The 25814-nt window shown below is 36.9% G+C and overlaps 1 protein-coding gene across 3 annotated transcripts in view; it reads right to left on the reverse strand.

Moving 5' to 3' along the window:
• The window catches only part of ACYP2 (acylphosphatase 2), a 153099-nt gene that overhangs the window by 71809 nt on the left and 55476 nt on the right, over positions 1–25814 (reverse strand). The window contains exon 4 of one of the 3 annotated variants that reach the window (XM_070512101.1): positions 5355–5593. The exons of the other annotated variants lie outside the window; for them this stretch is intronic. Within the exon in view, the coding sequence (XP_070368202.1) occupies positions 5527–5593 (67 nt within the window). The 3' untranslated portion in view covers positions 5355–5526. Of the gene's footprint in view, positions 1–5354; positions 5594–25814 lie in introns of those variants that run through there. 3 annotated transcript variants of the gene reach the window in all.

Consider the following 25814-nt stretch of genomic DNA (forward strand, 5'->3'; position numbering starts at 1 on the left):
ATGGGGGGGAATTGGGGGAGAAAAACCAAAAAAAAAAAAAAATCCATATCCAAGATACATACCCCAGGTTGCCCACCCAAGATTCATTCTCCTTTTCTTCCTTATGAAGAGAATTCAAATTTTGCTTGGAGGGCAATGTGCGCAGTTAAAAATATTCACCTTCAAAAATTCCCTGGCTGACAGAAATGCCCATGTGACCCTAGTTCTGACTAAAGAGATAAGATCAGAAGTCTATTTGCAGATATCTCCAGAAAACCTACTGTTTTCCTGATGGAAAGGGACAGAAACATGAATATGATGCTTGGAGGCAGAAAAGCCTCATACGATTACAAGGACAAAAGCTATACATTAAGGATAGAAAAAACCTGAGACATTAATGACATTATGACACCACTGTACCAGCCCTGGACTATCTTCCTCCAGACTTTTTGTCATTTGATAAAAATAACTCCTGTTTGGTTAAGCTATTTTAATTGGATTTCCATTACATACAGCAAAATGGCAATCATAACTGATATGTCTTAACACTATTTTTATGAATAAAATTTTAAAAATAATTACCAATTGTTGAATGCTTAGCATTGTGCTAGTATGCAAAAAATACAAAAATAAATACATGTGATCCCTGATTTCCAAATTTGTCAATTGAATAAAAGATATACAAAATATAAACTATTAATACAAGTTGGATTGTGATATATTTAATAAATTTAACATTTATATATTTAATAATATATTTAATACTTAATTTATATATTTAATATTTAATAAATATATAAATTTAATATATTTAATAAATATTTATATTTAATGAATTTAATATATTTAATAAATATTTACTGAGCACATGTATATATATGCAGCACACCAGCAGAGACACCCTGCAGGATAGAAAGGTAAATCAGTCAAGGATTATTTCCTCAAAGAGCTTACAAAAGATATGTATATCTGTTGTAATATTTACAAATCTATTGTAAAACCTATCTACACAATAGATATAGATATGTATCTGATAGAGACGTTTATAAATAGCTCTAGGACAATGTACAGGACTAAGTGTTATAAAAGGAAAGCATAAATTAAAAACTAGTTTCAACAAAGACAAAATTAATTTTAATTGATGAGATCAAAAAAGAATTCTTTCGGGGCCAGCCCGTGGCAGAGTGGTTAAGTTCGCACACTCCACTTCCACGGCCCAGGGTTTCGCTGGTTCAGATCCTGGTCACGGACATGGCACTACTCATCAGGCCATGCTGAGGCAGCATCCCACACAGCACAACCAGAAGGACCTACAACTAGAATATACAACTATGTACTGTGGGGTTTTGGGGAGAAGAAGAAGGAGGAAAAAAAAAGAAGATTGGCAACAGATGTTAGCTCAGGTGCCAATCTTAAAAAAAAAGAAACTTGGGGAAAAAGGGTTCTTTCATACAGAAGGTACACTTGTAAAGGACCTTGAAGAATGGGTAAAATATAGGGTTGTGGAAATGGGGGTGAGTGAAGAAATGTTTGGGTATTAGGGGACATGGAAAAGAGAAAACTAAAATAAGTGATAGTTTTGGGCTAGGATAATGGTAGCTATTTAACAGAAATAAGGAAGATAGAAGAAAGCATATATCTGGGAGGCTAAATAAAAGGTTGGATTTGGGACCATATTTAGTCTTAACAACAAAACAAACACATGAAAATAAGCTATCTTTCAACCCTCATCTCACTCCAGTTATTCTATTCTATATTTCCTTTCACATCCTGTACTTGACAATTATCTACATGATAATCTCACTTTTCCCCCATCATCTTTACTCTAAGCTGGCTGTAACATGTTAAAGATCGATCTGAAGTAAATACTCAACATAACAAACAATAAAAACCTAGAGTTGTGCAGTCTAATAGAGCAGCCTCTAACCTGAAGGCTGTTTGAATTTAAATTAGTTAAAATCAAATAAAATTAAATTCAATTTTTCAATCTCATTAGCCACATTTTAAGAGCTCAGTGGCTATATGCATTGGACAATGAGAGAATACTCCCATAACTGAAGAAAGTTCTATTGGACAGTGATGACCTAGAGTCTTTCTCTTTGAAGGTCAGGGATGAGGCAAAGAAGCCCTGTTATCATCACAATTTTCAACACTTTCCTAGACTAGGTTTGAACCTATACAATGGGTCAAGAAAGAGAAATGAGATCTAAATAAAGTAAAGAAAGGATTGTCTCTACAGAAAACTCAAAAAAAAATCTATTAGAACAAAAACATGATTAAAAATTAAGATGCAAAACAAATATAATCAAATTCATATATATTTACACTAGCAATAATGAGAAAATATGAGAAAAAGCCCCAATTCACATTAGCAACAAAGGATCAAATATTTTGAAATCAACTTAAGAATGTGCAATAGCCATATGAATAAAACTAAAAAATGTCAGTAAGAGGTAAAAAAAAGACAAAGATATATATAAAGCTTTGAAGATATATACATGCGTAATTTTTTTGGTGAGGAAGACTGGCCCTGAGCTAACATCCGTGCCCATCTTCTTCTATTTTCTACGTGGGACGCTACCACAGCATGGCTTGATGAGTGGTGTGTAGGTTCACACCTGGGATCTGAACCTGCGAACCCTGGGCTGCCAAAGCAGAGCACACACACTTAACCACTTTGCCACTGGACCAGCCCTGAGAGATATATTTTATATTATGCTTTTGCCCGTATTTATTGAGAAACAAATAACATATAATATTGTGTAAGTTTAAGGTGTACAAAGCAATGATTTGATATATGTATACATTGTGAAATGATTACCACAATTAGGTTAACACATCCATTACCTCACATAGTTACCTTGTGTGTCATGAGAACATTCAAGATCTACTCTCTTAGCAACTTTCAAGTATACAATACAGTATTGTTAACTATAGTCACTATATTTTATATTATTTGATGGAAATATTTTATAAACATGTTAATCTCCCCAAACTAATCTTTACATTTAACATAATTCCAATAAAAAATTTAAGCTGTAAAAAATTTTTGCAACTTGACACATTATTCTCAAATTTATTTGGAAAATGACCAGCTGTTAAGACTAGCCAAAAAACTTTAAGAGGTTTTGCTCAACCAGACATCAATTGAAGCATATTATAAACACTCAATAATTAAAACAGTATGAATCTTGCACAAGAATAAATCAATGAAACAAAATGCAAAAGTCTAGGAATGGATCCAATTATTTATATGGATTACTGTTTATGACAAAACTGGCATTTCAAATTAGTGGACAGATGAATTATTTAACAAAGGGTTTTAGGAAAAAATAAAGTTAGATTCCTGTCTCATAATATGTAAGATAAATTCTGTATTGGTTAAAGTTTTCAGTGGTAAAATAGAAACCACCAAAGTACTAGAAGAAAACAGAGCTGAATAATTTTAAAATATTAGTGTTGGGGAGGAATTCCTAAACATGATCCCAAAGGCAGAAACCATAACAAGACTGACAGATTGGACTCATAATAATGTAAAACTTATGTATGGTACAAACCCCATAATAAACAATTATAAAAGAATTTTTTAAATAACCTAATTTTCATCATCACAAGCTTTCTTAAATAAATTTATTTACTTTATACATCAATACAATGGAATGTCACATAGTTATTAGTAATCACCATGGGGATACATAGTTACTGACATGGAAAGATACTCATAAAAAAGATTATACCTAAGTATGTATACCTATGTATTATACCTAAGTATATATAAAGCGCTTCAAGTCTTATAAAAAATTACATACCTAGTCATAACTTTACATAATTTATTGTGCAATTAAAGGCCTGGAAAAATGTATACCAAAATCTTAATATCAGCTATCTCTAGAAGGTATTGTAATGGGTATTTTTCTTTTTATTTAATGTCTATCTTCTAATTTTTCTAGAAGTAAATATATTACCTGGTTAATAAACAAGAAGTATATTTAAGTTCTTGTGGTAAAAACAGTTGACTTTAAAATAAAAAAGTGAAAGCTAGCTTCTATTAAAATGTGGTTATTTCCAAGTGGTAGGTTTACAGGAGATTTAAATTTTCTTCTTTACATAAACTTTTTGAATATTTTTATATAGGAATATATTTACTCTTTTAGTCAAAATGCAATAAACTTGATTTATCAAGAGCATCTGGCTACTGTGCAGCTACAAAGTACACAACTACTTTACAAAAGGGTGAACTGACTGCTGAGGAACGCTCATGGGCTCCTCTGTTTCACGCTCTTATTGTCTGAGTCACATGTAACAAGCTACACGTGCAATGTCAGGAATAAAGCCATTTTCTTTGTATTCTTTTAGTGTTTTCACTCCTATTTTGATGCTGGGAGCATGGAAGCAGATGATAAAGGCCTACAGTAGGACAGACCACTACTGCTATGATCCTAACTGGGTTGTTATTCCAGCCCCAGTAAAGCACAGGGAAACGCATTCCCACCCAGCAGTGCAGGGAAAGCTGACTACACATGAGGTTCCACGATGACAGGTGAAAGGTGAGCTCAAACTAAAAGTAAAAAGCAAAGCAAAGTAGAAATTCTGTGTGCAATTTGATGTATGATCTGTGACAACTGTTTCCTGCAGTGTGAAAGGCAAGCTACCCGCTTGGCTATCCAAAGACCATGCTCGTCCTAAGTGTATCAGCCAGAGGAATTAACAAATTTTCCAAAAGACTCCTGCATCTCCAAAAAAAAATAAAAGCTCAGGCAGTACGAAGATCAGTAAGACAGTCTCCAGCCTCAAGTAGAAAACAATGTAAAATGTGCTTCTGCTAGAAAACTAACATGGCCGCTGCACCAAATTCATTCGCTCATTTATTCCTTCATTCACCTACAATGAATACCTACTATGTGCGAACCACTATGGCAGGTGGTGGGTGGAGCTTACAATCAGCCCCTTATCAAACGTAAACATGTTATGCCCCTGATTGAAATCCTGCCAGACATAAAACGGCTAAAAATAAATTAGAAAAAAAAAAAAGGAATAAAGCAGAGTTCCTGGCCTCACGAAGGATATAGGTTTGTTGTGTTTGAATTTTCAAGCACTGATTATGTCCTAGCCTTCTGGTCAATTAAGAGATAGAAATAATGAGTCTTAAAAGTGTAGAAGAAAGAAGGCACTGTAATGCAATACATAGAGAAATGGTACATTCATTTAGATATCTGAAACACAGAAAGGGGAGGGGAAAAATTGCTAAGACTAGAGTTAAATTTATTCTTTGGTAAACAAATCACTTCTAATACTTAGAAATTAAATGTAACCAGTAATACATGAAAATTTGGACATCATAATTCTTAAAGTAAAATAAAAAATATATACTCAAACATAGAAGCAGGGGCCAGGCTGGTGGCTTAGTGGTTAAGTTCACACGTTCTGCTTCAGCGGCCCAGGGTTCGCCGGTTCGGCTCCCGGGTGTGGACATGGCACCACTTGTCAAGCCATGCTGTGGCAGGTGTCCCACATATAAGGTAGATGAAGATGGGCACAGATGTTAGCTCAGGGCCAGTCTTCCTCAGCAAAAAGAGAAGGATTGGCGGCAGATGTAAGCTCAGGGCTAATCTTCCTCAAAAAAAAAAAAAAAAAATAGAACTAACAACACTGCCCATAGCTGGGACTGGATATAGAAGACACCAAAGCTGGACTTCATGGTCAGTCATTCAGCCCAGCTAAGCAGATGAGGATGCTCATAGCCTGCAGAGCCAGGGCCAACAGCAACCAGGTTCATTCTGAAAACTTACGACGTTATCTAAATTCTTTATAATACAAATTTCAAGTCAGGTCCTGGACATCAGATTTAAATATCATTGTAATGTTATACTTTAACAGTGGATCTAGAATTGAGAAACTATTTACAAATTTATTTAAATAGAAATTTGGATTGGGAGCCCAAAGTCTTTTTTTTCACCATCAGGAACCGGTTGAGTACTTTATCGTAGCATTTCTCAAACTAAGATCTACAGATATATTATTAAAGGTCTTCAAATTCTTGGTGATGTTTTAAAAAATATTTTTGTTTTAATTTTTATGATAACCCTTTAAAAAGGAATTTAAAGATGGTCTGCATCTTTTGGATGACCCCACGCAACCGGGTACCACCACAAGACTTTCATGCAGTATGTACAACTGAGCTTATGTCAATTGACATCAGGAAAGGCTGCATGTTTGGAAGGCCTTGTGGTCCAAATAAGCAGAGTGGTGGGAGAGCCTAGTATCATTGTGCCAACTTGCATCAATTTATTGGAAATAAGTATGGTCATAAGTATGCAAAAAAGAATTTTTCTATTCCTGATCTTAGCAATAATTGCATCAGATACCTACTTAATGAAGATGTCAGCTGGGCTAACTTTATCTTCGAGTGATGAAGCTTAACAGAGTTGTCAAGTGATACATCTCTGATGCACTGTTCCAAGACTACTCGCTGGCAGAGTTTTATTAAAGACGAGGCTTGATTAGCCTAGCTTCCAGTTAGAGGCTTGAAGGTATTAATAATGTTTTGAATAACATACTTATGTAAATAGGCATTTCTTCAGTAAGTATTATCAAAATCCAAATACAGAAACAGATGAGCCACAGAACTAGACTTGTGGTGACATCTTTCTACTATAATTCCCCAAATCAACAGCTATTGCAGCAAAGCAGTGTCACTCACCCTATTAAATCCATGTTGATTTAAATTGAACTGTAATGGTTTTGCAGTCCTATTTATATTTAATTTGTTAATTTGTTTTGGTTTTACTTAGTGCAAGAGTTATAAGCATAAAATAGTATATGTAGTTTTATGTTTGTGCATATTAAGTAACATAAAAAGCAATATACGAAAAATAAGTAATTCAAGTAATATAACAATTTCAGTCAACACTGGAAGTCCAGAAGGATCTTATTTTTCTTCAAGAGGTTGGGATACATCCCTCAGCCTGAGGAACTCCGCTACAAGGCATATGTTAGTTTTATCTAGGATTCAAGAGAAAAGGAGAACAGTACCATGGTTCTCCACTGGCAGCTTAAATTTTACTTCTTGATTTCAAAGTAAGTTTCTCTACATCCTTGCTTCTGCTTTACTCCCTGACTTCAAAGCTTAAAGTAGCAGGCCATCTGGACACAGCCAGAAATGGCAGGACACAATCAGGAAAAGGAACTCCTTTTGTAACGGTCACTACACCGAGTTGCAATTGCTTCCATTTTTGTCTCGCACTGAAGTCTCAGTTTCTGAAGAGACAGGACTGCGTCCTTGCCTGTCACAACTGGAAGGGTTAATAAATGTTTACCAGATGAAGGAAGGAACCGTTCCAGGTCATTTTCTCAACTCATCTTACTCCAGTCTGGCCCAAAGAAATGTGTCAGAACTATGTCTTAATACAGTTATTTTAACCATGTAAGAAAGACTCTACAAGAAGTGTACTTGCTGTTGACTGATCAAATACTGACCACATAGATTAGTCAGTATCAATATCCTTGATAGACTAACCTCAGCAGGAGATTCTCTGGTTGATAAACAATTCTAAGATGACATGAACAGTATATTAGAATTTTCCAGAAAAAATAAAACATGAGCAACGTTTACTTCCTTTCCTTAAAAATCGTTAACTATGAAATAATGAATACATCAACCCAAAACAAAAGTCAAAAAGCTAATATGGAATTAAAATAAGCACTATATTAAAAAGCAGTATTAAAATGCATTAAGTATATTTTTTAAATCTACTAGTTCACAAAAATGAAAAGAGTCCTTACCTCCCCCTAGATATCATATTTTAAGAAAACAGATTTAAAAAAAATTTCTGGGTGGTGCTAACCTAGAAGCCAGCAAACATTCCTAGCTTCATTCTTAAGAACTGATGAAATACATCTGGAAAAATAAACAGCTTGAAAAGCTGAGCTTGCCAAAACAAATAATAAAAGCAAAACTTGTTTTTGTCATTTCCCTAATACTTTTCTTTAATGAGAAAGAAATCAAAGTAAAAGCTAATAAAGTTTCTATTAGGGATCGCCTCAGTGCACATATATGCCCCTGCCACACACACACACAATCATATAACAGGATGTGAGGACACAATCTGACAAATGACTAAGCCTAAAAAATTTGATTTATGACACAGACTATTGCTCAATACTATAAGCAAGGAACAGTTTTTCTTCTCATTTTTCTCTATGACTGGGACCTATACCAAGCCCTGAAAAAAAACTCCTTTTCCTTATGAATCTAAACATAATTTCCTATCACCAGGCTGTCTAACGAGTTAGGTCAATCACCGAGCCGCTATTTGAATTTGTCCTTCTGCAGCAAAGAGGTTTTGAAGCTAAGAAAATCATTTCTGTTATATCCTGCTAGTCTGGAAAAAAACTAATTTCCTGCCTAACCCTGGGGTCACATGATGCAAAGCTAATGGAAAGTCACGCAGAGATCAAGCTCCAATAATTAAAAAGACACACACACCACACATACACATGTACACACTCTAAACTTCCATTCACCATTCTAGGATTTAACAAGTAAGCTCTCTATATTCTTTATTAGGTAAAAATATAGACGAAGACTTTCATGTAAGTTGAATATAAGAAATCCAAGGTTAAGGACAGTATATTATTAACGCCAGGATCAGAACTAAACTAGAGAAACAGAGAAGAGAGGAAAGAAAGAGAGAGGGAGAACCTCTTTAGGACTGTAGGCAGAAAGATAACAAAGTTTTTTTTAACGTAAATTGAACTGCAGAAGGCAAATAAAAGCTCAGAGACAAAAAAAAAAAATTGAGAGTGAGTGTAGCTAGAAGACCTCCAACTGCATCATGTGAGGTCAAGGAAAAGCAAGTTTGACATCTCCTTGAGCTGGAGGGATACACAAACCACATGAGGAACATACCCCAGAAGACGCATTTTATGGATCTGTGTGAGGTCCTGGAAAATTCTGTGTTGTAACAATTTTAGGATTTCAGAAATTCCACAGGATAGCAAGTTGATTAGCTTCTCTCCCTAATCCACATTTTGGCCTCTATTCTAATTATCTGTTCAAGATTGCCCAATATTGAAAGCACACAAAGAATGTGAAAGCTAAGTTCCAAAGAACAAACTGGAATAATACTATTATAGAAGGTTGACCAAAGAAATATTATGGATAAAGCAAACTGATAAGAAGTATGGTTTATGGCTTGTGTTTCATGTCCCACCCACTTGATTTTAGAGTACTAAGGCATAAATTGGTATCTTTATTACTGAAGAGTTGTACTAAATATTGAATCCAAGTTACCAAAAAATCTAGTTACCGCTATCTTTAATTTTGGTTCATGCCTACGTTGACAAAAACGTACGCAAGATGCCAGTGATGATTAATTTTATGTGTCAACTTGGCTAGACTATGGTGCTCAGTTGTTCAGTTAAACGCTAGTCTAGATGTTGCTGTAACGGTATTTTTAAGATTAACATTTACTTAACCTTAAGTAAAGCAGATTACCCTCCATAATATGCGTGGGGCTCATCCAATCAGTTGAAGACCTTAAGAGCAAAGACTGAGGTTTCCAAGAAAAGAACGAATTCTCTTTCTAGACTGCAACTTAGAAATTCTGCCTGAGTTTTCAGCCTTCTGACTCAAGACTGCGACATCAACTCTTACCTAAATTTCCAGCCTGCCAGCCCGGCCTAGGCTGCCCAGGATTTCAGACTTGCCAGCTCCCACAACAACAAATCTCTTTCTCCCTCTGTGTATATACAGTATCTATATAAAGATAGTTTGTGTATATACATACATTGTGTGTATATGTATATATATTTGTATACTATATTTACATACCGTTGGTTCTGCTTCTCTGGAGAACCCGGATTAATACAATGCCCAAAACTATAACAAAAAATAAATTTATTGGGGGCCGGCCCAGTGGCACAGTGGTTAAGCTCACATGTTCCACTTTGGTGGCCTGGGGTTCACCGGTTTGGATCCTGGGTGTGGACCAACACACCACTTGCCAAGCATGCTCTGGCAGGCATCCCACATATAAAGTAAAGGAAGATGGTCACAGATGTTAGCTCAGGGCCAGTCTTCCCCAGCAAAAAAGAGGAGGATTAGCAGCAGATGTTAGCTCAGGGCTAATCTTCCTCAAAAATAAATAAATAAACAATGCATTTATTCTAACATTATTCAAATTTTTTAACTTGAGGAAAATATTGGCTATCAAGTTTACAAGGTTTTCAAATCACTGAAAGAACCTGTGTTAATACAGAGACAGACTACGAATGTTCAGTCTATGGCTTATAGGTCTTATTATGCATATTAAGAGTTTAAAACAGATTGCACCCCCTACAGGGGAACATTGAGTTTGCATTTCTAAATTATATTTTGGAGCAAGTAAGTGAATTTCATTTACTCTACAATTATGGAAAAGATTCCACAGAGGATTTGATTGAACTAAAGTGAAGTGGTTGGTACACCTGTTTCAGGGAAACAAAGAAGAGACACCAATATCACAGAGAATTTATATAATGCTAATAAGCACCTGGTATAAATAAAGGATGTCGTTTGTGAAAACTATAAGAGTCTTAGGTCTGTCAAAGCATAGAGGACAGATTATCTCATTTTCAAAGTGCCTTTTAGTACATTCGTTTTGAATCAAACACAATAGAGATCCCACCTACTAATTATACCTGTGGAAAGTGAGAGGCAATCTAATTAAATGAAAACATATAATAACATGTTTTGGATAGAAACATTTTAGAAGCATCACAGGGCTTGAAAAAAACTTTTTAATTGGATAGGAAAACAATTCAAAGTTGTTCTCTTACACACAGCCAGCAATGACAGTAAATAACAGCTCTAAATTGCAATTCATGGCATGTGCCTCTAATTCACAATATCACTCATTATAATTATTTAAGAAAACTATTTTCAAGCAAATAAATGACAATGACATCTTGAGCTCAAGATCCCAAACTTAAAATCCAATGCCTTCAAGTATAGAAAAGTTAATAAAAATTGGGAAGTGTCAGGTATAAGAGAGGGGCGGCGAGGCAGGTCATGCATGCCCCATCAAAGGTAAGCTCCCATGAAAACGACACAACAGCAACTTGATTCCATCCCAGCAGACTGCATCAGCCCCAGGTAGAATTCGACAAACAACTGCCAGTTTGTGATTTTTGAACTAGAGCACAGAAGTAAATTAGAACAGTGAATATATGAATTGGTAAAAGAGAATATAGCCATAAATATCTAGAAAATATATATACTCTAAAAAGTTTGTGGGATAAATACATTACTCATAATTATTGATATATATTTAACCCTAAAGCAAAGCCTGTATCACATGAAAAGTGCAAAATGAGCTGCAGACAAGTATTCTTGATCCAATTATGAGAGACACTTTGGTAAATCTGTGCAGATTAAGGGCTCTAAGTGGAGAGGTTTCCCAGCTTCTTACCAACCTAGGGAGTGGGGAGAGGGAAATAATTCTGAGATGCATTTTTCATGGCTCTTCAGAGGGCCCTCAGAGGTACACTGCCTGGGTGGCCCTGTGGTAGCCGGATCCCAACTTAACATCAACCCCTTCATTGGCTCTTCTTCCTTCCCTGTTTCACTCTCTGTTCTCCATCACCCTGCCTCCTGGGATCACCTCCCAAATAAACCACCCACACCCAAGCCTGAGTCTCAGGCTCTGCTCTCAGGAGTATCCAAGCTAAAATAACCTCTAAGTCTCATTTTCCTCATCTGCAACATGGGGGTGATAACACCACCTAACACCATTAGTGCCTTCTACTAACACAGTGCTGCCATGAGGATTAAATCACGTAATATACATAAAGGTCTCCTCATGGTGCCTGGCACACAGTAAGAAATTCAGCAAATACTGCTTTGTTCATAACACCAACACTGAGTGACACTTAAAGTAACACAATCTTCAGTGATATACTTTTACAGGAAACCAAACAGGCAATTCAAATAAATGTGGGGTTATCTTCCTGCATAGTGGTTCCCGATGGGGGTGATTTTGCTCCCCAGATGACATGTGGCAATGTGTGGAAACAATTCTGGCTGTCACAACTGGGAGTTGCTACTGGCATCTAGTGGATAGAGGCCAGGATCCTGCTACACATCCTACAGTGCACAGGACAGCCCCCCACAATGAAGAATGACCAGCCCCAAATGCCAATAGCACCTGGCTGAGAAACCCTCTCTAGCACAACATCCTGATTACAATAGGAGCTTAATAAATGTTTAATGTAATTTGTCAAATCTTAAAAAAAAAACTTTTGAAATAAGCACATCAGAAGAAGAAAATTAAGTCTTGACAAAATGTCTTTATGTTGACCGTAGAAATAGAACTATATAAAACATATCTCCATGGCTCACTTGGAAAAAAAGGACAAATCCCAAAAATAAAGTGGGTTAAATATCAAGATGTGGTAGAATTTTCTAGATGCCCATATAAAACACATTTAGCGCAATTTCCTTAGTAATAGACCCCGAATTTTAACTGACATGGCAATGTGCCCTGCTAACAGAATTTATTTACCATCATTTATTGTGACTAACGAAGCACAAGTCACAGAATGGGGCTCCTAAGAAAATGCTTTAAAGGCAGTTGACCCAGCCAGGAAGCATGCCCTTTTGCCTTTGCCCCTTTGCCCTTCTTGCTGCCTGGGCTGTGGATGTTATAGCTGGAGCTGTGGAGGCCATCTTGCAACTGTGAGGAGAAATTGAGGATGGAGTCTGGGATCCTTGTGACCAGGGAACTACCATGCAAGCCTTGAACTGCATATCTCCAGTTGAAAAACAAACTCCATTTTGTCTCAGCCAATATTACTTGGGTTTCCTCCGACATGCAGCTAAACCTATTCCTAACACCTACTCAAGAGATTAAATTCATAAATCAAAGTCACAAAAGATGGCTGAATGTCAAAGACATATCTAAAATATCATCTCTCAGTTAATTATGTCAGACAAAGAAGTCTAAGAATCTGAGGTCTGCTGAGGTACATGAGGCTGACTGAATTGGCCTGTGGCTGGCACTGCCCTCCATGATGGAAGCACTACAGAAATCTAACACTCCACCTCTGACAACAGCAACGTCCCCGAAGGAGCTAATAAGGCTAATCGAAGAGAAACACCAACCTGTAGGCAGATGCCCACAATGTTCTGTGAAGATCAAAATCTGCCACTGAAAATTTAACCAAAAAAAGAGTGATGCAGTTGAGCTACTGCGTTTTTAGGTCTCCATTCTGACTTAGTTTGGGGAGGTCTCAAAACAAGCAAATGCATATGGTTCTCTTTTCCTACTTCCACTTGAATATTCATCATCAGAAAACCAAACATCTTAAAATAGCTCTTAGAGTTTTCACCAGTCATGCTAACTCTGAATATGTACACTTGAAGTAATACCACAGTCAAGGGGCCATCCACCATGTAGAGAGCATTTTAATAAGGGGTAAATGTTAATGAAAGAAGATAATTCATTCCTAATCTAAACAGTTTTCATATCTAGGTGAGATACTACACATTATGCTTACAAAGAAATTGATTATAACATTACAAAGCAACAGGAAAAGAAGAAAAACTGTTAGCAGAAATTGTAAATAGATTAAATACAGAAAGAAAAGAAATAACAAAATTAACGTTGAGAAAGTAAGAGTTTGAAGTTGATGGTACTTACCACTCTATAGATATGATTTGTACTATATGTTCATATAATATTATATTATAATAATATGGAATTCCTCACAAAAGAAAAAAATCAGTCAATAAGTACATTTAAGATTTTAATAACATGCCTCACAGATGAAAAACTGGGCTGAACAAAAACTGTAACTCAATAAAAGTGTGTAGTTAATTTTTCATGTCAATTATTGATGTCTTCCTGTTGAATTGACTAAAACTCATTACACAGTGTTCCCAAAAGAAAATGCTGATGAGGTGAAAGATGATCAGTCTTGAGGTTTCACATATCATGCCTATTTAAAACTCTGGTTTCTAATCTTTTTGAACATAGTACAAATAAAATCAAATAAATGGAATATTTTACTCTATAATATAATTTTAAAGCAAAATTTAAATGAATCATAAATGGGAATGTTTCTGTTTTCTCCCAATTCATAATGTCAACTACTTTCTAATATATTACTACTTATCACTTGCAGATATAAAGACAACAATAACATCCTAATTACAAAACACACAAATTGCTACCATTATTCCACTGGAGTGTGCTATTTGTATAATAGTTGTCAACCATTCTAGGCTACATTTCAGCCTATATTATAGGCTAAAAAATATGAGGCTGATTTTTATCATTAGTGTAAATTCACATCATTCTTATTAAACGAAAATTTGGCCTTTTGAACAAAACAAGAACACACTTGAAAGAAAACAAAGTTTCAGGTTTTTGATACATTTTATCTTTGAGCTTTTATCATGATTAAGTGTATGGCAGTTCAGGAATTATGTACATGATTCAGACCCATGATGGAGTCAGTCCTGGGGGCTCATCCCAGCCCTGTCATCTGTAAATGGTGTCTGGTTGAATGAGTTCCTTTACCCTCCCTAAACTTCCCTTTCATCAACCGTTAAAAAAGTTTAAAATCAATTACCATTCTGTAGAGCTACTCTTAAAATTAAATGAGATAATAAATGTATTAATCTGATGACAGATACATAAGCATTCAGCAAATGCTACCTATTGTCATTTCTACATTGCCATTATCCTCTACGCTGTTATAATAAAGCTTAAGAGTACATCATTTGATAAACAGGGACTATAAACCTCTTTTCCTTTTTAAAGGACAGCTAAGACCTCAATAGGTCTTAAAACAATCTAAACCAAGTCCTTCGACTTGAAACCAAGTGTAGATTTTGGGAAAGGCTTTGATCAGTTCTGTTTTCACATTTAAATCACATTTGTAATATTTTTCAAAGTAAGGATTACTAATTGACACCCAGATTTCTTCTTCTATTTTAAAAATATTCCAATCCTCCATTATTTTTATAAGAGGCAAAATACAGCGAATAAAGTGGCACCAAGGTTTCTTGACTTATAACCCAACTTCCCAGGTTTTTGCCAGAGTCAGAAACTTACATCAATAAAACTGGATATCTTACCTACATGTGTAGTTTGAGCAGAGTTCAAACTTTTGGATTTCACAGACCAGTAATTTTTTTTTATTATTTTGAAAAACATCATAAGCTTGACAACGTTTTATATTTCAATCTTTTAAACAATCAAAAATATAGATTATAAGGATATTTTTAAATAGAGTAATAAAAATAGAGATACTAGGAAAATGTTTTAAACTATCATCTACTATCTAAGGCATATAATTATTTTTTTATTGAGATATAATTGACATATAACATTGTATTAGTGTCAGGTGTACAACACACTGATTCGATGTTTGTATATATTGCAAAATGAGTACCACAATAAGTCTGGTTAACAACCATCACAACACATAGTTACAAACTTTTTTTCTTGTGATGAGAACTTTTAAGATCTACTCTCTTAGCAACTTTCAAATATACAATCCAGTATTATTAACTATTGTCACCACACTGTACCGTATATATCCACGACTTATTTATTTTATAACTGGACGTTTGTTGTTCTTGACTCCCTTCACAAATTTTGCCCACCCCTCTCCCCCTACCTCTGGCAACCACCAATTTGTTCTCTATACCTATGAACTTGGATTTTTTTTTTAAGATTCCACATATAAGTGAGATCATACAGTATTTTTCTTTCTATGTCTGATTTATTTCACTTAGCATAATGCCCTCAGAGTCCATCCATGTTGTCACAAATGGAAAAATTTCCTTCTTTTTTATGGCTGAATAATATTCCATTGTATGAATGTATGTGTATCTATACCTACACATTTTAAAAGCATTTAATTAAAGAAAGGATATTTTGACAGTAAAAGAGGAAGGACATATTTTCAGATTAAGGAAAAAAAGTTCCTTCCCAAGGAAGAATAGCTGGCCTCCCTATACTGATGTATATATGCTCTGTGTGTGTATCCTAATTTTTCTCATTTCTCCATGAATTAGTTCTTGGATTTAAATTGGGGAATCTTCAAGTACAAACAAGATATGACAGATTTCAGATTTTATATGATTAATTATATATACCAGACACTAGCAACACAAACAAGACCCTGTCTCATCGGAACCCATATTCCAGTGGTTAAAGACTGGTAAACAAATTAACAAACGTGTTCAGGTATTCATCAGTGCTAAGAAAAATGAAGCAGGTTAAGAAGACAGAGAGTGATGGAGTGGGAGGGAGGGTGCTCAGAGTCTTCAACCAGGGGACATTTGCCAGAGATCTGAATAAAATGAGGGAGGGAGTCATTTGGATACCATTGGGAATAACAATGGTTAATAGTTACAAAGCATTTACTCCTGCGCCAGTCACTATTCCAACTGCTTCACACAGGTAAATTTGTCTAATTTTCTTAACAACTGTATGTAGGTACTATTATTAGCCCCATTTTACAGATGAAGAAACTGAGGCTCAGAGAGGTTAAGTAACTTGTGCAAGACACACAGCTAGTAAATAGCAGAGCTGAATTGAGAACCCAGAGAATTTGGCTCCAAAGAGTCTTGCTCTTAACCACTATCACTAGGCTCCATTGCCAATCGGGGGAACAGCAAGTACAAAGACCCTAAGATGGTCATGTGCTTGCTTGGCTTGCTCAAGAAATAGCAAGGAGGAGCCAGCGTGGCTGGAGAGGAAGGAGTGAGGGGGATGGGACAGAAGATTAGCTCAGAGAGATGATGATGCAGTGGAGAGCAGAGGGCAGTTTACCACGGGGCCTGGAACAACATGGTAAGGACTTTAGGTTTTATTCTGAGTGAGATGGGCAGCCACTGAACTATTTTGAGCAGAAGAGAGTCAAGATCCAATTTATGTCTTAATAGAATCACTCTGGCTGCTATGCAGAGAATAGACTACTTGGGGCACGGATGAAAGCAGGAGCCGAGTCTAACATATAATGCAATAGCCCCAGAAGAGAGATGACGATGGTTTGCACTGAGGTGATCACTGAGGTGGGGGGATGAGAAGTGCTCAGATTCTGGGTATATCTTTAAAGTAGAGGAGAATTTTGTGATGAATGGGAGATGGGAAGTGAGAGAAACAAAGGAGTCATGGATGACCTCAAGGTTGGAATCTGGGCAACTGTAAGAAAGGAGCTGGCATGGCTCGCATAGGGAAAACTGGGTAAGGAACAGGTTGGGGGAGGAAATTAGGAGTTCAGTTTTGGACACACTAAGTTTAATATGCCTGTTAGACACCCAGGTGAAGCAGCTGGGCACGTGTGTCTGGAGTTCAGGTCTAGATCCACACACTTGGAATGTATCGTTTATAGATGAGACTAAAGCCATGGGACTGCAGATGAAGAAGAGGGTGCTCCAACCTGTCAAGATAGAAGAAATGAGGAGAAACGAAGCAAGAAAGGAGACTGAAAAGGCCGTTGGTAAGGCAAGAGGAAAACCACGAGAGTAGGTGTCCTAGAAGCCAAGGAACGAAGAGTGTTTCAAGAAGTCAGGCATCAATGGTGCAAATGTTGCTGAGTGGTAGAGTGAGGGGTGAGGACAGAGAACTGGCCATTGGACCTAACACCTGGAGGTCAGCAGTGACCTCAGCAAGAGCAGTTTCAGTGGGTGAGTGGAGAGAGAGGGAAGAGAGAACGTGGAGATGGTGAGCAATAGACAAGTCCTTCTGATTTTCCTGCAGATGTTATAAAAAAAGCAGAAAAAATGAGGCAACATCTATACGGAGATACCAGGTCTACAAAGTGTTTGGGGGTTTTTTGTTTGGTTTTTTAAAACATGAGAGCTATCACAGCATGCTTGTTTGCTGATGAGAATGATCCAGGAGGAGAGAGAGGAGATAACTGCAGGAGGACAGTCCTTGAGGAGGCAGATGGATTAGGATCCAGAGCACAGGTAGTGGGGCTGCTCTTGAGATGAGCACAGGCTGTCCACCAGAACAGGAGAACGAAGAGTGTTGAGGTATGGACACCGGTGGGCTCGCAGCGGGAGTATGAAGTCTACACTGGTGCTGCTGGTGTGCACATAGCACCTGGGGATCTTGTTAAAATGAAGATGCTGATTCAGGAGTCTGTGAGGGGCCTGAGAATCTGCATTTCTAACATGTTCCCAGGTAATGATGACGCTGCTGGTCCCCAGACCACACCTGGGAGTGGCAAGGCCCTAGACTTCGTTTTTCAATTTTTTTCTGATTATAAAAAGAAATATATGTTCATTTTATTAATATGAAAAAGACCACACAAAAAAATTCTCCAGAAACATTCACTGTTAATATTTAGATGTATATCTTTACAGACTTTTTAATGTGTTTACATTTTATGTGTTTAATAATAATTACTATTATTTTAGAAAATTAGAATCCCATTGCATCTACTGCTCGCTTTTTTAACAATATAATGAGCATCTTTGAATTTCCTTAAACATTTTAAAGATAATTTCAATGAGATCATAATACACAAACCAATATGGAAAAAAATATATAACTTTATTGAGTTTCTCTACCAAACCACATCTTGCTCTACAGCTCCCATCCCCAGTGATGGCAGGGGAAGATGTTTCTTTTTAAAATGACTTACATGCTACCCTCTATCAGGACTGTATTTTTTTCCTTCCAAAAATCTCCCTTCCCACACCTTTTGCCCCCAAGATGGCATCTGGGTGCAAGGGAGAGCTTGGCCTGGTGACAGGAGTGGAAGGCCTCTTCTCCCAGTCCAGCCTCTGGGTCCTCGCTGGCCTCCATTGAGAGGCGGTGTCCCTCCTGCTCACCAGGCACCATGCAGTGCTGCCTGCTGTGAAGCAGCTGATTCCAGGTCTCGGTGGGCACATGCCAGCCCTGATATATGTCCTTGGACTTTGCTATTTGCTTCTCATCTCCCCATCCTTCCCCAGGTCTCTTTCTGTTGCTTGTTCTCTCAGCTCTTTATACGCAGCCCTTGGTGGTATGTCGCCAGGCTGTGGGCCCCTGGAGGCACTGTCTCAGGCTGAACACCTAGACATCTGCCCTGCCACTCCCAAGCCCTGAGGACTGTGCCAGGAAAGTAGAGTACTAGTCCTATGTTCTCCAATTCCCCAGGACTTTGAGGTTTTTAACCCCAGGGGGCAATAGGGACGCAGTCCAATCTGAACTTCTGATGCTCTCTGTACCCAGAGAAAGCTACAAGCCTTCCTTCCTTCCTTTGGAAGGGGAGGGGTCCTCCATCAGAGCACATGTCCCCCACCTTCTGGCTTACAGCGAAAGCATACACTCAGACTGCCAAATTTTCCTCCTAACATGGAAAGAGGAGCTTTTGGAATTTAGAAACAAAGCCTGGCTTTTAAGACTATTGTTTCCCCATGGATTAAAAAGAAAAAATCTAATTTGAAATTTAAAGCAGGACAATGTCCCTTTGTCCTCCTCCCATGGTGCAGTATCTCAAAAATATTACTTGGCTATGTGATTTTTAGTGAATGAACAATATTTCATTATGTGGATATATTACAATTTATTTAAACAATTCTCTATGATTGAACACTGTAATTGCAATTTTCTCCATTATAAATAACTGTACTTGTACATAAATCTATGCACATCTAATTACTTCCTAGGTCTATATTCCTGTAAGTGGAATTACAGAGCGAAAGGAAAGGGCATAGACATTTTCAAGGTTTGGGCTACATGCTGCTAGTTTGTCTTCCAGAAAATTTCATACCAGTTTCAATACAAACTGAGTGACTGAGAGTGGCTATTTCTCCATACACTTCCCACACCGGGTATTATTCTTTTTTTCCCCTCTTTTTAAAAAATTGAGATGAATTTCACATAACGTAAAATCAACCACTTTAAAGTGAACAATTCTGTGTTGTTTAGTACATTCACAATGTCGTGCTGGTTTTTTTTTAATCTCTGCCATTTGATGGTTGAAAAAATTTCTCTCATTAAAATTGAATTTCCTTAACTACTGGGGATAGTAAACATTTTTCATATACTTGCTGATCAAAGGTTTTTCTTTTGTGAACTACTTGGCCATGTTTTTCTATTTGGATTCTTTTGGCAGTGTTTTATTCAAATATTTAATATTATTTTATACTGACAACACATATAATTCAACTATGTATTCTGACAATTTACCTTTTGACCATAAATTCTGTTTATGGTATCCCTTGATGTATAAAGTTTTAAATACTTCAAGACTCTCCTACATTTCCTTCACATTTTATTTGACTTTCAGCTTATAAGACACCCACTAACTCCAAGATTTGATATCTATATATTTTTCCAGTTCTCTAATGGTTTAATCTTTTACATTTAACTCTCAACCTAGATAGATTTATTTGGTAGGAGAGAGGAAACTACCTCATTATTTTTCCAAATAGTTACCAACGGTCTCAGCATTGTTTATTAAATGGTCCCTATCAAATAGTAAGGGCAAGTATTCGGGTCTGCTTCTGAAATTTCTATTCTGTTTCATTGACCTAACTGGCCTATATTTGTATTAGTATTACACTGCTAAAATTACTGTAGCAGTTTAAATTTCCATTTTTCTAGAGAAGTTTTTAAATCATTTTGTTCTTTCTTTTAAAAAAAATCCCTGGGAGATAACGATTACCGTATTAGTTAAGATGCTCCAGGTTGCAAAAAATGGAAAGCCCAATTCAAAGAGGCTTAAACAATAAAGGAACTAATTGGTTCTCATAACTGAGTCCAAAGGTAGATAAAATTTCAGGGTTGCTTGAAACAATGGCCCATCGATGTCATTAATAACCCATGTATTTCCATCTCCCATCTTCCAGCTCTGCTATCCATTATGTCAAGTTCACCCTAAAGGCAGGTCTCCTCACGGGTGTAGGATGGCTGCCAGAAGCAACCTGGACCATTATATCCTCACTCACATCTAGCAGAAGACTAGAAGCCACGAGCAAATTGTTTTTTGTGTGTCATTAGCCTGAATCCTATCACCTACCCATTCTTTTATCAATCACAACTAAAAAGGATAGGATCAAAATTATTTGCTTGGATTAACCAGGGGTACCCACAGACCTGGCATGGAATGGATGCTGGGAGACAATCACAATTTTCACTACAATTAGAATTGCTTTAAATGCATTAATTTGAAACGAATTGATTATCTTTATAATATTGAGTCTTTTTATCCAAAGGCATAGCACCTCTCCCCATTTATTCAAGTTTTCTGCTTTTCTAACACGTATTTTAGTAAGGACTTATAGTTTTCTTCACATATATTCTGCACATGCATCTATTTATTCCATAAGTCTGTTTAATTCTAGCTAATTTTTATTTAGGGTTCTATAATAAATGGGATCTTATTTTCTTTTGTATTCTCTACCCAGTTGTATGATTCAGGATTTTTTTTTTTTAAGTTTAAACTAACTTAAGCAAGCAAGAAAGTTTATTGATTTACATAACTGGAAGTCAGAGGCAGTACCTCCCTCAGACCTAGCAGGAGGCCCCCTGTCCTGGGCCCACACTCTATAGGGTCTCCATATAAAAAGACACAAATAAATAAATTTATTAAAGAATGCATGAGCACCTCTGTTACTCAGGATGTGGCACTTAGAACTGACAAATGTAACCTGTAATGCTGAACATCCACTCTCCCAACTAAAGCTGTTCAGGCCTCTGGAAAATGTTTCTCCACATTTCTTGCCCTGTGTCATCAAAATAAAAACTACTAGGGCCAGCCCGGTGGCACAGCAGGTAAGTTCGTGTGCTATGCTTTGGTGGCCTGAAGTTCACAGGTTCGGATTCTGGGCACAGACATACATACCACTCATCTAGCCATGCTGTGGCAGCATCCCACATACAAAAAAGAGGAAGATTGGCACAGATGTTAGCTCAGGGACAATCTTCCTCACCAAAAAACACCCAAAAAACTACTGCTTATAAATGTTGTACTACTGTGACCTTGGAGACATACTCTGCTTCCAGCTGCTGGGAGTGTCTAAGTGGTGGAAACGCTTAGGTAGAAGAAATGACAAATTAATTACCTTGTCAAATCCTTCCTCCTAGGTAGAATGATGCAATAAATTCTTGCATAATTAAGCATCTTTCTGAAGGTGTTGAGCATCTAACATCTTGCCTCTCTTTGATTTCCACTTTGTGGTTCTAGAGAAATAACTCATATTACTCTTAAATTTGTCAATATGTAGGTATAAATGTCACATACTCAAAGTTCTTTACATTGACAACTAGATCATTTAGGGTTAAAATTAAGAATAACTTTATTTTCAATTATAATAAGATTAAATTTTCAGAAAATTTTAAATCTTCGAATTTATTTAAATAATTTTATTAAAACTTTTGATATTCATTAATTATAATTTTTAGTTCATCTTTGAACATTAATATATAATTTTTATTTTATTTTTGAGGAAGATTAGCCCTGACCTGACATCTGCTGCCAATCCTCCTCTTTTTGCTAAGGAAGACTGGCCCTGAGCTGACCTGCATGCCCATCTTCCTCTACTTTATATTTGGGGACACCTGCCACAGCATAGCTTGACAAGGGGTGCATAGATCCACACCCGGGATCTGAACTAACGAACCCCACTGGGCCACCAAAGCAGAGCATGAGAACTTAACCGCTGTGCCACGGGGCCGGCCCCAATTTTCAATATTTTAAAGGGTAAATAACATTTTTAGAAAATATATTAGAACATTTAATCTCTCAATTTTTGCAATTGTGTGAATTTACATTTCTGATTAAGTATATTCAAATTAGATATATTTTTAAATATTTTAGATCATTACTGTGAATAGAACAAAAATTAAGTGAATATCTTTATAATAATAGTGATTTTGGTGAAACTAAAGCAAGGAAAATAAGTTTTATAGAATAAATTATAATTCATGTATTATTTTATATTACTGCCCATCCTAAAATTCTGGTCCATCATCAGAACATCCAGGTTTGCATGATAATTATTTAATGAAATCATTTTTATGTTTTGCCAACTTATAGTCACATAGACACCATAGCCTTACAATTTTGATTTACATTTTTTATTTTGTTGTACTGGAAGGTTTATTTATCAATGTGGGGGATAGAACAGACTTTATTTAATAGGTTAATTTAAAACTCGACATGAAAACATATGGTTTGTGGGCCTCCATTCTTACTCTTTCCCAACCCTGCAACGATTAGGGGAATTACCTGGTCTTGAGTCTTACGTGGCCTTCACAGCCAGATCCAGGGATCAAAGGATGTTGTTATGGTAGGAGGCTGCTGACAGTCCAGTCATATCCCAGCCCAGCAACCCTAGTAGAAAGTGGACTTCTATCTCTCAGTGTTTCTTACTAGTCCTGCTTGGATCACATGCTCATCTCCCAGATGAATCATGGTACCCAGGGAGTGTGGGGCCATGACCAGACCAGCAGCATCTCATGCCCTCCCCTGTATCTGGGAGCTGGTAGGGGTACATGGAGTGGAGAAGGGGTGGTTCCTTAAAGAAAAGATGCTGGCGGGGCTGGCCCCGTGGCCGAGTGGTTGAGTTCGCGTGCTCCGCTACAGGCGGCCCAGTGTTTCGTCGGTTCGAATCCTGGGCGCGGACATGGCACTGTCAGACCACGCTGAGGCAGCGTCCCACATGCCACAACTAGAGGAACCCACAACGAAGAACAGACAACTATGTACCGGGGGGCTTTGGGGAGAAAAAGGAAAAAATAAAATCTTTAAAAAAAAAAAAAAGAAAAGATGCTGGCAGTTAACAAAATTAAGTCCATTACATTGGAACCTATAATAGGTACTTAATTTTGCAAATTCATTTTACATCTTCCCTCTTATTGAACTCTCTTATTAATGCTAGCTGTTTTTTGTGGGTTTTCTAAGTAGACAATGCTATAAAATGCAAATAATGATAATCCTGTCTCCTGCTTTACAAATTTATTTATTATTATTCCTTTTGCTTTTCTTATTGTATTGACTCAAACTCTCAAAGCAGAGTTCAGTGGTGGTGATGGCAGATATCCTTATCTTGTTCCTAGCTTGACCCGGATTTGCCTTTAGCATTTCATCCTTAAATGTCTTTTTGATGTTGGCTTAATATAGATATTCTTTGCCCTTTCCATGTGAGGTCTTTCCAGAACGATATGGCCAGTTCTCCCTGGCAAGTTTTGGGGAACATGGGTCTGCACCATCGCGGCCAATGCCACTGTACACAAATAAGCCAAGAAAAGAAAACAACTGGATAAACAAATTGCTCGAACTTCAGAGTCACTGCTAATCGTGTGACTTTGCGTGACTGAATCCCTGCTATACTCCTGCAAGCCCGAGACAATCCAGGAGTGAGGCTGTCCAGACACCAGATGCTGGTCATAAATTTCATCTTCTATTTGTCTGTTCCTTTGTTATTTTTAGTGGGGAATAGTAGAAACTTATAGCAGGTACATAAATAAGGATTTAGGCTTTTGTGAGAGAGGGCTCATTAGATTTTAAGATTTATGGCCAATGTTTTATGCACTCTTTGTTTATTTCATAACAACAAAAGAAATTTAACATACAATGGTGCTTACCAACGAGGTAAAAAGCTGTTACTACTAGTCAGGAGAACCGGTGGCCAGAAATGGCTTTGTGAGTCACAGCCAAATAAGGTCATTAAATGAATTCTGACCAGGCAGGGACGGTGTCTATTTCATTCACCATTGTAACATCACCACGGACTGGTACATAGTAAGCTCAGTAAACATCCGATAAATTAAATTGATTCAAAGATGTATAGAACAGTTTCCTGAAGTTAGGTTTTTGGAAAACAGGTATTGCAGAATTCGGATTATATATAATTTTAAGAGGTTAACATAAAATTAATATTTATCTGTGGCCTGGCAGAAAGTAATGCTTACAGTGCTAGGAATTTTCTGATTTAAATCTGCGACTGCTGTAAGTAGTAGGTATTATCATCTATGTTCAGCCTATCCAGGTGTTCAGAGAGGTTAAGGAACTTGCACAAGGTCACAAAGCCGCACTTCAAATCTACTCCCTCACTCCACTCTAGCATGCTACATGCTACCTTCCCTAACACATAAAACGAGGCTTGTATTTCTCCCTGACCACCCAATCTAAAGCGCCCTGCCTCACTTCCTCTCTTTCATCATCCTATTTATTTCCTTCTAGGACTTGTCAGTATTCACGATTATCTTGTTTATTTGTTTACTTGTTAATTATCTTACTCCCTTGAGAGACGTTAGTGCTATGAGAGTAGGTAATTTATCCAACTTGTTCACAGACATATCCTGGTGCCTAGAACATAAAAGGTGCTCAATAAATATTTATTCAACACAGTGAATGAATGAACTGACTCAAGTACTTTTTGTAATGCTAGAGGAAGGTTAACCTAAGTAAAGAGAACTTATACAGGGTCACCAAGTAATGAAGAGAACTAGCAGCCCAGAATTTAAGAGCTCATGCTTACTTTGTTCCAATCTCATACTCCTTGATTAAAATCCTACTCTTACTGTTTTCAATTATGGGGCTATTCTTATGCAAGTTACATCATGATCAAACTACATTCTCTTTCAAATCCTTTCCATTAAATGCTTTTTATTTTTTCCAGAATTACAAGCACACAAGGAATACAAGAGGATCCGTCACCCTGTCCATTATCAGCATCCAAGCAAAGCCCGGCCCAGAAAACACAAAACATCTCAGATGCATGTAAAAGTGTTGTTTCCAACAGTTAGTTCAACTGTTTTAAGTGCCCAGAGCTAAGGACCTTGAAGTTGCGGGTTTGGGCCACAGCCTTGTTTCATTCTGTAGGAGCAACAGAGTAC

This window comes from Equus asinus, chromosome 6 (genome assembly GCF_041296235.1).
Source record: "Equus asinus isolate D_3611 breed Donkey chromosome 6, EquAss-T2T_v2, whole genome shotgun sequence".
In the NCBI taxonomy this organism is placed as follows: domain Eukaryota; kingdom Metazoa; phylum Chordata; class Mammalia; order Perissodactyla; family Equidae; genus Equus; species Equus asinus.